The sequence below is a fragment of the Branchiostoma floridae genome, chromosome 5, assembly GCF_000003815.2.
Source record: "Branchiostoma floridae strain S238N-H82 chromosome 5, Bfl_VNyyK, whole genome shotgun sequence".
Classification (NCBI taxonomy): Eukaryota; Metazoa; Chordata; class Leptocardii; order Amphioxiformes; family Branchiostomatidae; genus Branchiostoma; species Branchiostoma floridae.
Genome location: NC_049983.1, coordinates 15,547,301 through 15,564,673, shown reverse-complemented (window position 1 = coordinate 15,564,673; position 17,373 = coordinate 15,547,301). Strand labels below are relative to the sequence as shown.

Below are 17,373 nucleotides of genomic sequence, written 5' to 3'. Positions count from 1 at the left end.
CAAACCCCCAGGGGTCGCGCAGGCGCAGTCCGTTCCGGTGACGATGCTCTAAGGGTAGCCGTACGCGTTGGTGTACCAAGATATCGGCTGTCTTGTGTGTCTTAGCAATTATGGGGAAAGCGTATACATTGTATATTCATTGTGATCAGAGATGAGAGAGGAAACAAACCAAACCACGAGACTCAGTGCCTTGACAATGAATTAAACAAGTATCCCTCCTGCCCTCCAAAAAAGCAATATAATCAAGAGTTGTAGACCATAGTGAGAGAACTGTACCATTCTTATCAGCATCATTAGCCACCCGTTCTTTTACAGTGTCGAAAAGCAGACAGCAAAAAATCTCATCAAGGTATTCGTGGCAGCACCTGCAACGCGGCCCAGTACCATAGGATACTATTCCACAAAGCAGACTTCTATGCAAGCCAATACAGCACAGCTGCTGCGACCTGAGATTTCTGTGTCAAAGAATGAGAGTGAAGGGATCCCAGCCCCAACGGAGACATCCACTTTGAATGAAACAGGAACAAAGGAGAGTTGTGCTTGGCCGAATGGATCCGGCAAGCAGCGTTGGTGTTTCAATAGTACCGAGGTGCAGAATATGAGGTAAGCACAGCAGGGCTCGAAATTCATTTTTGGGATTATTAGGTGCACTGGTGCACCCAGCTTAAAAAATTGGGTGCACCAAAACATTTTTGGGTGTACCACTTAAATTTAAGTAGAATTTCAGAAAAACCTAATTTCAAAACTTAGTTACATGCTATCAAATTCTTAAACAAGTACCATGAAAGACATTTTTATTATCTTTCTAACACTGAGATGTTAAGAATATGATGTATACTAGTGTACTTTGATATCGTTACATACATAAACCCAAGAAAATATTTGGGTGCACAGGTCCAATTTTGGGTGCACCTGGGTGCACATGCACCCAGTATTTCGAGCCCTGCACAGTGACATTATTACATTCATTAAATATTCATGTATGATATATTTTCAGTAGCATTTGTCTGTCTTTGTGTCTGTTAGCTAGAAAACTTAAGAACGACTGGATGGACATGAATGGATCAAGGACGTTATATCACATATATAACGTCCCTGGTGTGACGAACACTGGAAATGATTAGATTTCGGGCCCCCTAGTGGCTTCACTTCGTACTGCAGCGAAATTAGCGGTTATGATATCTTGTGTTTTGAACATTGTCGTGAACATACTTTTCTTATCACAAGCATGTTGCTGTTAACTTTCACCTTGTCTCATCTCATCGAACTGGCTGACTCGTATTTACTTCCAGACAACATATACTCAAGTTTTACAACCCGGAAACAAGCCTGACTCTGACGCGAGCAAGTCTGAGGATTGGGCAATATATAAAATATAACCTAGACCATGTTGTAACAAGAGAATCATACATTTATACATTCATTCATTTATTGGTTTGGCTGTTCAGTACTCACAACTTGGGCTGCCTAACTACATGCGTAGCTTGTGGCTATAACAAAAGGGGTAACCCGGCTGACGGAGACGAAGACAATACAAATGGAACTGACATGGATAGAAAAATTCAAAAATATTAGCAATATTCTAAGTACTGTACATAAAATCTAAACATGAATATACTTCTTCGTCACGTCTTTCTCATTGTCTTGAGTCGTGAAAGTGGCTAAACAGAATCATTTCTACTTCCAGACAACATATACTCAAGTTTTACAACCCCGAAAAAAACATGACACTAACGAAAACCAGCGTACGGATTGGACAAGGTCTGAAATATGGATCTGCCTTCCGCCCCAAGAAGTCGAAGTCATTCAAGGTCACCGAAGTCTTCTTTAAGTTAATCCCAGAAGAATCACCTCTGAAGGGCCGCCATTTCAACACATGCGCAGTCGTGGGCAACTCTGGGATTGTGTTGAACAGTTCCTGTGGGCAAGAAATCGACTCCATGGACTTCGTCATTCGGTGTAACCTGCCTCAGATCGAAGGTTACGAGAAAGATGTCGGCTCCAAGGCGAACCTGACTACAATGAACCCATCGGTGGTCAAGAATAACTTCGGACAGTGGAACAACAAAACACACACAGATTACGATCGGTTGTTAGAACGTCTGAAACAGGTTGGCGACCAGATCCTGTATGTACCTGTTTTAACGTCCGCCTTTGGAGAGAAGTATGCGAGGGTCATCATTCAGATTATTCTCCAACACAATCTGTCCATGGAGACTGCTTTTCCCCCAGCGGGAATCAACAAACTCATGAACAAGTAAGTTTCACATGAAAACTGGAGGGCTATGTTTTCGGGACTAGGTTTTCGGGGTGCGCCTGTTTGTTGGTTTGTGTGCAAACTTGATAACTCGAGAATACTTGGATGGGTTGTGTTGATGTCTAATCTTCATGAACGTAGGATATATATGTATAATTAATGTATACAATGTAATTCTACAGAATTTGGACAGAGGCTGGGTATAAGATCGTTGCGCTCCGACCGTCCACAGGTGCTCACATGTACACCCTGGCTGCCACCATCTGCGACCAGATCCACATGTACGGCTTCTATCCGTTCAGCGAGGACACACGAGGCAGGGCACTGCGGCACCACTACTACGACACCAAGCAGATGATCAGCCATACTGCCAATAGGACTCACAACATGCCAGAGGAATTTAGGGCATTTCAGAAGCTCCACAAGCGGGGTGCATTGGTACTGCATACAGAACCATGCCATTGATATTCTACCGAATACATAGCTATACATATCTCTCTATATATTCTCGATGATCAGGCATCTACACACATATGTATGTATGATGTAAGATGAGGTGTCCCTTACAGTCATGAACTGTGTCATCATGTCCAAGTGCATCGAGTTACACATAATGTCTTCTCATGTAAATGTCATTCTGTTCTGCATTGAAATTTGCCACACCGTGCTACTGTGTAGGGTGAGTTGTCATGACCCGGAATGATCACGTGTGAGACTATGACACCCTGAATTCGCCCCTTTTCTTGCAATATCTTGAATACAGAGTCTAAAAAAATCTCACTTCCAAGCGTAATACTTGGACTTTTAGTCAATTTCTTGACAATATTCGACACAACCGTGTCCATTTCCCACATTATACTCTCCATACCTGTATGCCATCCTCGGATGTTTGACTTCATCAAAAGCAATATTTATTTCATGCATGCCTGACTAGATTGTCACATGGGCCATCAATGGACACATACCCACACAAACAAACAAGGTTACCGAAAACTATATACCTCCTTTTTCACGAAAGCAATAACAGTCTAAAGTATAAGGCGGGCAACATATACACTAATTACTGATATGAGCGACAATACCTACCCTGTCACGAAGGTATGAACAGGCTAATGGGCCGGGCTTGTTTGTGAATCAGTGACGTATGAATGTTGAGACACTGAAAGGTAGAACACTGACCGGGCTGGGTCATACCGGATTCTGGTTCTGGTTTAATATGACCTGTTATGCCTTAACAAGGAAGTCACGGAGACAGGAAGTCATGTTTTAACAGCGTTCTGCATGTGCAGAGGAAACATTTCGTCATGACGTGTAACAAGCCGAGAATATTCAGGACAGGACTAGCGCTCCTTTTTACATTGACCTTGGTTACGTTATACCTAAGTAGGCTCCAACGGTCCATGATTTCAGAACTACGATTTCACCCGAGGAAGTCTACAAACAGGTACGTCACTATGTCAGTGTTGCAATCATCTTACATGTTTGTATGAACTCAGAGACGTTGTGGCCATTTGCTTCTGAACCAAAATGTATCGTTTTGTTTTTCTTTCAAAAATGGCTTACACTCTTCAGTATAAGGTGGCAAGGTTAAACATTGACAATAGACCAAAGGCTCGGACAACCTTTTCACCTTGACAATATATATCTAAATAAAACACAAAAGATGTGTTATACCGGCCACAAAGTTACAGATACAGACGATAGTGTTACCATCGTAACTATATGTTAAACACTCGGGGTAATTGTCTATTTCTATTTTACTATGCAGTATTCCTGATTAAATGACTTATTCGTAACATGCATTCTTTTTCATCACGTGTTTCTGCTTGCCTTACCTCGCGAAACTGGCTGAATAGAATATTTTCTACTTCCAGACAACATATACTCAAGTTTTACAACCCCGACAAACATATGACGCTAAAGAAATCCGGCGTCCGGATTGGACAAGGTCTAAAATATGGATCTGCATATCGTCCCAAGAAGTCGAAGTCATTCAAGGTCACCGACGACTTCTTTAACTTAATCCCAGAAGAATCACCGCTGAAGGGCCGCCATTTCAACACATGCGCAGTCGTGGGCAACTCTGGGATTGTGTTGAACAGTTCCTGTGGTCAAGAAATTGACTCCATGGACTTCGTCATTCGGTGTAACCTGCCTCAGATCGAAGGTTACGAGAAAGATGTCGGCTCCAAGGCGAACCTGACTACAATGAACCCATCGGTGGTCAAGAATAACTTCGGACAGTGGAACAACAAAACACACACAGATTACGATCGGTTGTTAGAACGTCTGAAACAGGTTGGCGACCAGATCCTGTATGTACCTGTTTTAACGTCCGCCTTTGGAGAGAAGTACGCGAGGGTCATCATTCAGATTATTCTCCAACACAATCTGTCCATGAAGACTGCTTTTCCCCCAGCGGGAATCAACAAACTCATGAACAAGTAAGTTTCACATTAAAAGTGGAGGGCAATGTTTTCTGGAGCTTTCGGGGTGCGAATGTTTGTTGGCTTTGTGTGCAAAAATGATAACTCGAGAATACTTGGATGGATTGTGTTGATGTCTAACCTTCATGAACGTAGAATATATATATATAATTATATACAATGTATGTTACAGAATTTGGACAGAGGCTGGGTATAAGATCGTTGCGCTCCGTCCGTCCACGGGAGCTCACATGTACACCCTGGCTGTCACCATCTGCGACCAGATCCACATGTACGGCTTCTATCCGTTCAGCGAGGACACACGAGGCAGGGCACTGCGGCACCACTACTACGACACCAAGGAGATGATCAGCCATACTGCCAATAGGACTCATAACATGCCAGAGGAATTTAGGGCATTTCAGAAGCTCCACATGCGGGGTGCATTGGTACTGCATACAGAACCTTGCTATTGATATTTTACCGAATACGTAGCTGTACATATCTCTCTTATACAATGTACATTGTCGATGATCAGGCATCTACACACATATGTACGTATGGTGTAAGATGAGGTGTCCCGTATAAGCTTACAGTCATGTCCTGTGTCACCATGTCCAAGTGTGCCTCGAGTTGGACATAAATGTCTTCTCATGTCCATGTCATTCTGTTCTGCATTGAAATGAATTGGGCACTTGTCATATCGTGCTACTGTGTAGGGTGAGTTGTCATGACCCAGAATGATCACGTGTGAGATTATGACACCCTGAATTCGCCCCTTTTCTTGCAATATCTTGAATACAGATTCTAAAAAAGACCTCACTTCCAAGCGTAATACTTGGACTTTTAGTCAATTTCTTGACAATATTCGACACAACCGTGTTCATTTCCCACATTATACTCTCCACACCTGTATGCCATCCTCGGGTGTTTGACTTCATCAATAGCAATATTTATTTCATGCATGCCTGACTAGATTGTCACATAGGCCATCAACGGACACATACCCACACAAAGAAACAAGGTGACCGAAAACTATATATCTCCTTTTTCACGAAAGTAATAACAGTGTAAAGACTCCATAAAATGGCGGGCAACATATACACTAATTACCGATATGAGTCACAATACCTACCCTGTCACGAAGGTATGAACTGGCTACTGGGCCGGGCTTGTTTGTGATTGACGTATGAATGTTGAGACACTGAAAGGTTAACAGAGAACACTGACCGGGTTGGGTCACACCGGATTCTGGTTCTGGTTCAATATGGCCTGTTATGTCATAACAAGGAAGTCAAGAAGACAGTCCTGAAGTCATGTTTTAACAGCGTTCTGCATGTGCAGAGGAAACATTTCGTCATGACGTGTAACAAGCCGAGAATGTTCAGGACAGGACTAGCGCTCCTTTTTACATTGACCTTGGTTACGTTATACCTAAGTAGGCTCCAACGGTCCATGATTTCAGAACTACGATTTCACCCGAGGAAGTCTATCACTACCCACAGGTATGTCACTATGTCGGTGTTATAGTATCTTACGTGTTTGTATGAACTCAGACACGTTGTGGCCATTTGCTTCTGAACCAAAATGTATCGTTTCGTTTGTTTTTCTTTCAACAAAATGGCTTACACTCTATCTTCAGTGTGAGGCGGCAAGGTTAAACATTGACAATCGACCAAAGGTTCGGTCAACCTTTTCACCTTTATCTGGATAAAACACAAAAGATGTGTTATACCGGCCACAGAGTTACAGATACAGACGATATTCCTCCCCAAACTAAATAAAATATAACATAGACCATGTTGTAATAAGAGAATTATACATTTATCTATTGGTTTGGCTGTTCAGGACGCACAACCAGACTGCCTAACTACATGTGTAGCTTGTGGCTATAACAAAAGGGCTAACACGTCTAACGGAGAAGAAGACAATACAAATGGAACTGACAGGGGCAGAAAAATGAACAATACACGGGCACTTTAAGGCCTGTGACAATTTTGGTCGAACATGAAATTCGAACCACTGCGTGACCTTAGGTAACCCCGCCGGGCCGGAGTGTTTTTAGAACGGTCCAACTTCAGTATCTAATGTTACATTGCGAAAACAGGATGAAACTTACGATGTATGGGTTACACTAACTACTTTTTAAGACTTATTAATGTTGAGTGTTAAAGATATTGATCTAGTATTTATCAAATATCCACATAACTAGAAGCGGTTAACAAAAGGGCACCCCCGCGAGAGCTGCAAGTGGTACAGTCCGAACATGTGTTCCAACCTCCCGGGGTGTGGAGTGGCGGGAAAACAGCGAGGCGCTCATACTTCAAGGAAACAGCAAAATAATGCTATAAATCGATATTTCTAGCCCAAAATGATTGTATGGCAGTTGACTGATGCCTTATAAGGCTAACTGCTTGCGAAATTTCGCATTGATACAACAGCGATTTAACAGATACAGACATAAAACATTCATATTTTACCATCGGTTTATGTTACGTACAGTCAAACATGTCTTTGGACGCAGTTCTTGTAGGGTAAGTAGTGTTTCGTCGGCCCCTGCCCACATCAGGGCACCAGTTTTATTACGAGTTTTGTGCAGATTTTGGTTCATTAAGCCTCAGACCTTCGGAAATCAAGCGGGTCTTCTTGCAATATCTTTTATTTCCGTGGCTGTATTGATATTTGTACGAAAAATACCCAAAAATTGTCAAAAAATTCTGTTTTTGCGCCAAAATGAAGCCTTACCTAGGTATAGCGGCAAGATCCCCAGGCATATTAGATATCACAGAGATATAATCTATTACTCCAGAAAATATAACTCAGTTAGACAATCATTTCATAGTGGGCACAGACCCATTTAAATAGCATCCCTATTTTTTACCAAAAAATGGGTTTTTAAACCCAAAACAGTGAGGATCCACAATTTTCTTGTCATCATATTTTGAATATGGGTGAATTACGTTAACTAGCCAAAAATTGTTGAAAACAGATGGTTACATCAAAAGTTATGGCCATATAACTGCTCGACTGAGAATATACAGGTGTCACAGGCCTTAAACTGCCTGTGTAACAAAATACATAAAAATTATCATATAAAACGGTCTAACGCATACATTTCTATCACCTCTTATCTTGCTTGCAGTGTCGAAAAGCAGACAGCAAAAATTATACTGACCAAAGATAACGTGGCAACAACCTCAGGACGGCCGAGTGCAATAAGAAGCGTCAAACCTGAGGCCACCGATCAGACCACTGTCCAAAACAGTACAGCACAACTATCGGTACCTGGACTCAGTGCTACGCAAACAACCCCAGGACGGACGAGTACCATAGGAAGCGTCATAGCTGATTCAACCAACCGGACCACTGTCCAAAACAGTACAGCACAACTATCGTTACCTGGACTTGCTACGCCAACAACCTCAAGACGACCAACTATAGCTAGTACCATAAGAAGCGTCATCGCTGATTCCATCAATCAGACTACTGTCCAAAACAGTACAGCTCAACTGTCGGTACCTGGACTCAGTACTACGCAAACAACGTCAAGACGGCCGAGTACCATAGGAAGCGGCGTCAACGCTGATACAACCAACCAGACCACTGTCCAAAACAGTACAGCACAACTATCGGTACCTGGAATTACTACGCAAACCACCTCCGAAACGGCCGAGTACCATAGGAAGCGGCGTCAACGCTGATACAACCAACCAGACCACTGTCCAAAACAGTACAGCACAACTATCGGTACCTGGAATTACTACGCAAACCACCTCCGAAACGGCCGAGTACCATAGGAAGCGGCGTCAACGCTGATTCAACCAACCAGACCACTGTCCAAAACAGTACAGCACAACTATCGGTACCTGGAATTACTACGCAAACCACCTCAAAACGGCCGAGTACCATAGGAAGCGGCGTCAACGCTGATACAACCAACCAGACCACTGTCCAAAACAGTACAGCACAACTATTGCCGGTACCTGGACTTGTTACGCCAACAACCACAAAACGGCCAACTATAGCTAGTACCACAGAAAGCGTCATCGCTGATTCCATCAATCAGACCACTGTCAAAAACAGTACAGCACAACTATCACTAGCTCGACTTACTACGCCACCAACAGAGAGTACAAACGCCCTATCCCCACCGAAAACCGGAACTTTTAATGAAACAAATGCGACAGTAAATGACTCCGAACAGCATTGCTGTTTCAACAGTACAGAGGTGCAGAAGATGAGGTAAGCGGTACATTGTCCTTTATCTCAGCTAGTAAGAAGTTAGAAGCCTCCGTGAAAAAGCCAAAGCTAGGTACTTATTTTCACTCAGTAAAGTGAGGTGATTGGCGTAAAGTGCATTTCCCATGGACACAGCATCGGAGTATGTCAGGGGCGACCCATTTGCCACCCATGCCACCACCATCATTCCCAGTCCGTGACAACTTCAAACAAAACTTTAGACAAATAATGCACATGCTTACATCGTAACTATATGTTAAACACATGGGGTAATTGTCTATTTCTATTTTACTATGCAGTATTCCTGATGAAATGACCTATTCGTAACATGCATTCTTTTTCATCACGTGTTTCTGCTTGTCTTACCTCGTGAAACTGGCTGAATAGAATATTTTCTACTTCCAGACAACATATACTCAAGTTTTACAACCCTGACAAACATATGACTCTAAAGAAATCCGGCGTCCGGATTGGACAAGGTCTAAAATATGGATCTGCATATCGTCCTAAGAAGTCGAAGTCATTCAAGGTCACCGACGACTTCTTTAACTTAATCCCAGAAGAATCACCTCTGAAGGACCGCCATTTCAACACGTGTGCAGTCGTGGGCAACTCTGGGATTGTGTTGAACAGCAGCTGTGGTCAAGAAATCGACTCCATGGACTTCGTCATTCGGTGTAACCTGCCTCAAATCGAAGGTTATGAGAAAGATGTCGGCTCCAAGGTGAATCTAACCACAATGAACCCATCCGTGGTCAAGAATAACTTCGGACAGTGGAACAACAAAACACACACAGATTACGATCGGTTGTTAGGACGTCTGAAACAAGTTGGCGACCAGATCCTGTATGTACCTGTTTTAACGTCCGCCTTTGGAGATAAGTACGCGAGGGTGATCATAGAGATTATTCTCCAACACAACCTGTCCATCAAGACTGCTTTTCCACCGGCGGGAATCAACAAACTCATGAACAAGTAAGTTTCACATGAAAAATGGAGGGCTATGTTTTCCGGAGCTTTCGGGGTGCGCCTATTTGTTGGGTTTGTGTGCCAACATGATAACTCGAGAATATATACTTGGATGGATGTTTTTTTTAACTTCACGAACGTAAGATATATATACATAATGTATACAATGTATGTTACAGAATTTGGACAGAGGCTGGGTATAAGATCGTTGCGCTCCGACCGTCCACGGGTGCTCACATGTACACCCTGGCTGCCACCATCTGCGACCAGATCCACATGTACGGCTTCTATCCGTTCAGCGAGGACACACGAGGCAGGGCGCTGCGGCACCACTACTACGACACCAAGGAGATGATCAGCCATACTGCCAATAGGACTCATAACATGCCGGAGGAATTTAGGGCATTTCAGAAGCTCCATATGCGGGGTGCATTGGTACTGCATATGATACAGAACCATGCCATTTATCTCCGTGAAAGAATTCTTTCAGGTCTTTTGAAAACTTTTAGAAGTAAAATAAGTAATTTGCAAAAAGTCTAAATAATTGACAGAAGTATGGGATTCCATAGTTATTCGCAATTGAATACACTGATGGGTCTTAGGTAAGGTCTCGCTGGATTGCAATGAAGTGAATGGAAAGATAACTCAAAGGTTACATGCAAGAAGTGGCAGGTCAGAGCAAGGAGCTCCTTGGTCAGAGTTGGTAAAACTACTGATAAATCAAACATGGTGGCTTGACGCTTGTCGACCATGGAAGAGACAAGGAGGGGGAGGGGGGGTTGGGAGGGATGAAATTAAAAAGATTACAAGTGAACTGAATTGAGAGACTCAGTTTACACAACCACTGCTTCATTTTCACCGACTTTTCAGTGACCTTCTGTTACCTTCTTCAGGGCAATTCTGAGTGGTTCACATTGTACTGCAGCGATAGGTGTCGGTGTATTACAGTGGTATATTGTGAAGCAGTATAACCAGGTATAATGTGAAACGTCAATGACAATAAAGCAGTGGTTGTGAAAAAAGTCTCTTTATTCAGCATTTCAGTGACATGCAAACCTGATGAAACTACATGGATCAACAGATTATTGAACTCTTTTCAATTGGACAAGGAGGTAGACATTTTGGCTTTCCATCCCAAAAATATAGACTGCCTACAGTTTCCCCCCCAAAAAAACTGCAAGGGGACCCAAGCCCATTTCTTATGAAACAACCAGCTACATCACAACGATCCCCGCCCAGTACATATCAAAATGGGAAGTTCTGCTGCAGTACCACAGAAAGCTGCAAGGGGTTTCAACTTCATTTTGTCACAGGGCTCTAGCCAGCTCGAAATATTTTTTATCAGCCAATTCCAATTGTCGCGAAAACCGTAAAAATTTATTTATCAAAGTTCGTAGAATGCTTGATAAGGAGTTCCAGGAGTGAGAAAGACTGAACTGAGACCTTGAAAAACGGGTTTTTAATGAGATTATGGTATGCAAAAGAACACCGACATTTGTCAGCACCTGACCACTTAACTCATATTGTACAGGTCCATTGGCATCTTCTCAATTTATGCTATTCACAAAACCTAAGCCTTACCCCCAAGAGTTTATGAAAAATCAAATAATGTATGAATGAAGACAAGGCACATAAAGCAAGTTTACTTTTTTATTCCAGTGTTTCTTCTGCATGGAATAAACGGAACAGTGAATGTAATTGTGCATTCAGATGGTCTCAAAGTATACAATGTGAACAAATTCAAAGGCCAACGAGAACTCCAACAGTGAACAAGTCATCCCAACCAAGAACATGTTGAGATTCAAATGTGCAACTCCATTTCAATAGTTCTAGGCATTCTATAAATAGTCTCATCCCTCCTTCCATCTCAACTTAGCCAACTTATCTTCTTCCTTTGCCACTGTACTTAGTCTCCAAGCAGACGTAAGGGTCCGACTCAGCCTCAGTGATTCACAGTACGTCTTCCCCAGATTTGGGAACACAAAAACATGGCGTCGGATCCTTTCATCTGCTTGGATTTTAGTTCAACACAAACCAACACATATCAGATGAGGACTCTTTCAAGTTTCCTGATATGACAATCTGAAAATACTGCTCAAACTTCTCACACTCTTTCTTAGATATGTTTGACATCAACTCTCAAGATTCTGCTGGGTACTCTAAAACCCTCACATTAAAAAAAAAATTACCATTGAGTTGTTCTCAAGACTGTTTTGAACACCTGGATGCCTGTGGCATGATATCCAAACCTATTAGAACTCCCAACTTCTCTTCTATGTTTGGAGAGGACAGAGGAAACTCGGGAGCTATAATAGGTTTGGATACCAGGCTATGATATCCAAAGTGTGCATACCTCAGAAACTGCTGATTTTGCATTAGCCGATTTCCTTAGATTCACCATTTTTTTCTATGTGGCGGTCTTAGGATATGTGGTGGAATTACAAGTGATGTCATACATTTTATGCTTGTCTTCTCACAACACAACTCGATCTCTTCACAAAAGAACTTGTTAAATGGAAGTTGCAGAAACATTTGAAACAGTTTGTCCTAGTTTTGAGTTCCATTTCTCAAGGTGACAAGTAAGCAAGACTGAAAAATATGGTCAAAGTTTGCTGTGAAATAAAGTATCAATTTATTTTTAATTTTCATATCAGACTTTTAGCATATCAGAGTTTAGATTTTGCCACAAGAGTAAAACTTTTATAGTTTTGATAATTTTCGCTAATTCAAAGAAGAGGTAGTCTGACCAGCTGCACTGATATATAATAAAACAAAAGCTGCTTTAGGCAGTATTTAACGGCATAACAAGTATACAAATATCACAACAGCATATAAGTATCATATACATGTACACTGTTTTACACATTTATTGCAAAATATACAAATACTTTTAGTAACATGATATATAGCAGAACACATGATAGAGACAAAACAATAGAAAAAACTTAGCTCTTTCCCTTTCTAAAATCTGATTTCAAATGATTTGTCATCTTTTGCCCTCTTAGTTTTACAAAAATTTTGGGTTAGATGCTGCCAGGTACATACATGTAGATGAATATTGCATATATTTGGTAGTAAATATCAATACACATGATATTATTCCACATATAGATATTGATTACAGTTTTCTATGTAATATTCCACTCCTTGTTTGTATTCCTCATTGGCTTGGATAGGGCAGATTGGCTTTCAGACCGTACCAAATCCGCACCAATTCAAATTCCTCACAGATTTTTAAGGATCTGACTTATAAAATCTGTGAACCTATCAATTTGATTGAAGCGGCGAGCATCTGTCACTGACAGATACAACTTTAGCGCCAAAAAGGCAACCTCAGTAATCTCCAAGCAGATCCAATGGTGGCGTAAGATAGCATCATCATCTTAACACCTCCAACCATGACCTGCTAGAAGCTAACGAGAAGGCCATGGCAGTACTGGCACGGAACCTTATGATGATGATGAGTGAGGATAGATCCTAGGTGGCAAATGTACAACCCTTAGGCAGTTTTGATACTATCTTATGCCGCCGTAGGTTCTGCTCGGAGATCAGCACATACATGGTTAATATGGCACATGACAGTGGAATGGGCGACCATACATACAGAACACAGACATGACACAATGCGACGTGACCCTAACTGAAATCAAGCTCGTCCATCATTCCTTCCGGCAACGCCCCGAAACCTTCCACCAATAGTCTCTCTTCGCTGTCTGAGCGTGTGAAAGCGTCCGTAAACACACTCTCTTCCTCGAACTCGTTGAAGTCCTGTGGTATGTACAGCATGTCTGGCGTGGCGTCGTTGTTCAGGAGATTGTTTCTCGTGTCCCGCGAGACTTTCCTGAATGCCATGAGGTGCAAGTGCCTGTCCTTGCCGTACCGCCACCTCTGGAAACCCATCGACTCTATCGCTTTCTTCCAACTCTTGATCATCGCCGCGTTGCGCCCCTGGTGGCTCGAGTCCGGTGTTATGATCAACAGGAGTCCGTTTAGTGCGAGAAGTTCGTGCGCCTTCTGGCAGCATATCCACCGCTGGTACGGCGAGGGAAAGTACGACAGTAGAAGGGAGAACACGACGACGTGGAAGATTTCACGAGGTACTCTCTCCAGCGGGCTGCGTAAGCTTCCTCGGAGAAAAGTGTCTATCGTGTCCGGCGCCAGTTGTAGAGGCTCCTGGATTTGGAGGTTGAGGAAGTCGCACTTGAAAACACTCTGGAATGCATGGAAAGATATTATTGTTAGAATTCAGACTTCTTCATCAAGTTCATGGTTTATAGAAAGTTCTTTTAGTAAAAAGAGCATGCTTTGTGAGGAGAATGTAGTTGTTCATAAATTCTACACTGAGTTTTAACATTCCAGGACAATTCCTTAGGCTGTAGCAAAAATCACTGAATAGAGGAGGGCTGTTTATGACATGGGTACTCTAACTATGACATTGACAATATGCAGCTTTAGCAATCGAATGAGGAATGCACACTTAAGATATCAAGATGTTTAAGACATTCTTCTTCTGGTTTATGTTTCATTAAAAACTCTATGACTGATGTCTAAGCATTACGCCCACCTCTACAGCAGGTACGATGTCGATCCCTATGGCCAGGAAGTCCTCAAATTCCATGAAGGGGTTGTAGCAGCTGCCGACGTCCAGTAGCCGGATCTTACTGGTGAAGGGAAGTTTTCTGTAAGGGCAGGAATGACCAAGTGTCAGCAATTGAGGAAAACAATGTTTTAATTAATGTTTGTCTTAAAGTCCCAATAGTTTGATGTCAGTGCTGTACATAAAATGTTAGCATTTTTCTATAATGTTTTATTTCATTTATGATTATTCAAAGACTTTATGGGGGGGGGGGGGGGCATTGTATGTTCATAACAATTCCCTAAGAAAAGTCCCTGGGAAAATAAACAAATTTACAGAATGCAAGGCTTGAACTATTGAAATTGGAAAAAATTCAGCTGTGAACTGCATTTTGGAGTGTGACTGTGAGTGTGCCCCTCGATATTTGTGAAAGGTTGCAGATTTATATTACACTAGAATTTTAATTAAAGTCAGAAAAAATTAAAAAAAAAAAAATTGCTGTAATGAACTTATTTATCACTTACTTATTTTATTCTTTACTTCAGGCCATGACCCATATAAAAAGACATAGACTGTGAGTGAACAGACATTAAAAATTTGAAATAAAAAATTAAGTAAAAATTACTAGTTTTGAATTACACAGTTGCAAATGGAATTCAGATTCATTAATTCTATGTTGAGCGCCCCAAGAATTGTTCCTGCCCACCTAATTTTTAGGTTGTGTGCACCAAAGCACCTCATCTTACTCCTATCTAGTCACATAATCAATTGCCCCTGATGTCGCTATGAGGGCAAGAAGTCAAAAGGTGAGTGTGTCATTAGTATTCAAGCCTGCAGGATTCAGAGCGGGAAAGTTGTTGATCTGCGAAAGCCATCATTATACATGCATGTAATGCCTCTCCTCAGTTAGACTATAAATAGCTACAGTTGCTAGGCCCTTTTCTGCATGAATTAGCCATTAATGCTGTAACTAAGTAACGGAACCACCTGCTTCTGACAAGATATAAGGGGTTTTCAAACCACACTGCAGCTACAAATATATCATACTTCCTTCAAATTCTGAGGAGATTTGTAAAAACGAGAGTCCTTTTAAACCCTGAAGATGTGAACCTAAATGATAATTCAACGCTTTAAGTAACAGAACCACCTGCTTCTGACAAGATAGAGGAATTGGAACCACGGTGCAGTTATATACACAGTAATTCTTTAAAACTCTGAAGAGATTTGTAAAAATGGGTCTTTAATTTCTAGACCTCCACAGATGCAAAAACTTGATCATAATTTACGGGGAAAATATTTTGCTTTTAACAAAAACATTCACATTCATTTTATGTTTGTAGTTTTGACTGCTCCATTGTGAAATTGAAAATACCAAACTGAAACAAACATCTCAAACTGAAAATACATTTGTACCACACATTACAAAGTCTTTTATGTAAACCTCATTGGAAGAAGTACTTCTGCTTGTAATGATCTATACATTTTGTTGCATTATTGGGTACTATCAAAACTACTCAAAAGACCACTTACTTAGGACCAATAAAATCACATCTATGCGGACAGGTGGTCACTATAGGTAGGGTTCTTCACTTGTCAATGGGAAAAACTACCTAAGGGACTGCCAAGAGGGCCAAGTGGTCCTTATGAGCAGGTTTGGCTGTTGCCAGGTGGTCCTTATGTACAGGTTTTGACTGTTATTTGCAGAGGAAATCTAACAGCTGTGAGGGACATCAGAGACCAACTGTTTCCTGTTTACAGGGGAAAAGCGAAAACTCTCGGCCTGGTGGGTTTAATGAGATGCAAAATCTGCCTAGCAACAGTGAGCCATGGATAGCAGAAGCGCAGTTTATTCTCAAATAGGTACTTTAGATTCATTCATATTTGCAGGGACTTAATTTGGCGGTGGGATGAAAGAGAAGGCTTTTGTGGTGTTTCAAATTTGCCAATCCAAATGATGCTGTAGGAAAGAAAATGCATATCTTGCAGTGTAATATTTTACAGTGGAGAGGTTAATAGTAGCACCATGGCAGATGTTTTATGATTCGCAGTACATGTATCTAATGTCCCACTGGGAATTCTGTTCTGAACAGGTGGTTGCCTAGATATATATATGTCTTTCAATCTTAAGCTTTTGAAGACTGTGTGTTCTGAAGAATTTCTTGAAAATCAAGTAGATGGTTACTTTCTGTACATTTTAGTATTTCTTTTAAAAACTTGGACACATGTTAATGTAGTATTATGTACTGCCTTTTCATAACTTATACACTGCTTTTCTTGGCAGGTGGTTTTAAGAAGAAAAAAAAGATTCTGGAGCAATCTACAATAACTTGAAGAGGTCTACGCATCATTAACAGAAGATAAAATTTTAACGGGATGTACGAAAAATTCCCTAGTTACAACTGGAAGCCAATGAAACTACAAAAAACACAGTGAACATTTCAAGATTCACAAAGACACGAGTACAAGAGCAAAGAAGGTTTTACTTACATTGTGTTGTAGTCTGCCGTTTTCATCCTTTTCCTCTCCGTTTCGCAGCTGTCCCCGTTAGCAGCGCCCCCTAGCGCGTGCTGCCTCCTCCTGTCGTCCTTCTCCAGACACTTGGACAGCCCGCCGCCGCGGAAGAACTCGTAGCACGTCCGTCTGCACCACTCGATGCGATCGTGGTCGCTGGGCGTCGTCTTCTTCCAGTGGTCCACGGCCAGGAGTCTCATGGCGCAGGCGTACTCGCTCAGGGATTGCTCGTCTTCACAATGCTCCTGCCAGATCTTGTCAAAGTCTCCAACTGGGACGGGAACATAGACATACGGTTAATGATAATACCAAGTATAGAAAATTTAGGCAAATTTTTGTGTGACCCACTCACGTAAGCAGGCCTGGTGCTCGTTCCAAGAGTTTACAATGATAAT

The 17,373-nt window shown here is 41.8% G+C and overlaps 4 protein-coding genes across 6 annotated transcripts in view; 3 read left to right on the top strand and 1 right to left on the bottom strand.

The window, feature by feature from the left end:
* The window catches only part of LOC118416806 (CMP-N-acetylneuraminate-poly-alpha-2,8-sialyltransferase-like), a 7,673-nt gene extending 2,173 nt beyond the window's left edge, over positions 1-5,500 (top strand). The window contains exons 2-6 of the mRNA XM_035822061.1: positions 316-603; positions 1,688-2,257; positions 2,440-3,701; positions 4,132-4,701; positions 4,877-5,500. Coding sequence (XP_035677954.1) covers positions 316-603; positions 1,688-2,257; positions 2,440-2,722 — 1,141 coding nt within the window. The 3' untranslated portion in view covers positions 2,723-3,701; positions 4,132-4,701; positions 4,877-5,500. The remainder of the gene's footprint in view (positions 1-315; positions 604-1,687; positions 2,258-2,439; positions 3,702-4,131; positions 4,702-4,876) is intronic.
* Positions 4,169-5,159, top strand: LOC118416218 (CMP-N-acetylneuraminate-poly-alpha-2,8-sialyltransferase-like). Its single transcript, XM_035821301.1, has 2 exons — positions 4,169-4,701; positions 4,877-5,159. Exons 1-2 carry the CDS (start codon positions 4,169-4,171, stop codon positions 5,157-5,159), a joined length of 816 nt encoding a protein of 271 aa, XP_035677194.1.
* A 199-nt stretch (positions 5,501-5,699) lies between the features above and the next one.
* Positions 5,700-10,611, top strand: LOC118416807 (CMP-N-acetylneuraminate-poly-alpha-2,8-sialyltransferase-like). The gene is made up of 4 exons (XM_035822062.1): positions 5,700-6,188; positions 7,826-8,925; positions 9,328-9,897; positions 10,071-10,611. Exons 2-4 carry the CDS (start codon positions 8,921-8,923, stop codon positions 10,429-10,431), a joined length of 936 nt encoding a protein of 311 aa, XP_035677955.1. The 5' UTR covers positions 5,700-6,188; positions 7,826-8,920; the 3' UTR covers positions 10,432-10,611.
* A 916-nt stretch (positions 10,612-11,527) lies between these two features.
* The window catches only part of LOC118415350 (S-adenosylmethionine sensor upstream of mTORC1-like), a 37,639-nt gene continuing 31,793 nt past the window's right edge, over positions 11,528-17,373 (bottom strand). For all 3 annotated transcript variants that reach the window (XM_035819890.1, XM_035819892.1, XM_035819891.1), the window contains exons 2-4: positions 16,955-17,249; positions 14,456-14,570; positions 11,528-14,103 (exon numbers count right to left, since the gene is read on the bottom strand). In XM_035819890.1, coding sequence (XP_035675783.1) covers positions 13,528-14,103; positions 14,456-14,570; positions 16,955-17,249 — 986 coding nt within the window. In that variant the 3' untranslated portion in view covers positions 11,528-13,527. The remainder of the gene's footprint in view (positions 14,104-14,455; positions 14,571-16,954; positions 17,250-17,373) is intronic.

Coding starts and splice junctions, on each gene's coding strand:
- LOC118416218 (XM_035821301.1), top strand. CDS start 4,169: ATGACGCTAAAGAAATCCGGCGTCCGGATTGGACAAGGTCTAAAATAT. Junction 4,702..4,876: donor ATCAACAAACTCATGAACAA/GTAAGTTTCACA, acceptor TGTATGTTACAG/AATTTGGACAGAGGCTGGGT.
- LOC118416807 (XM_035822062.1), top strand. Junction 9,898..10,070: donor ATCAACAAACTCATGAACAA/GTAAGTTTCACA, acceptor TGTATGTTACAG/AATTTGGACAGAGGCTGGGT.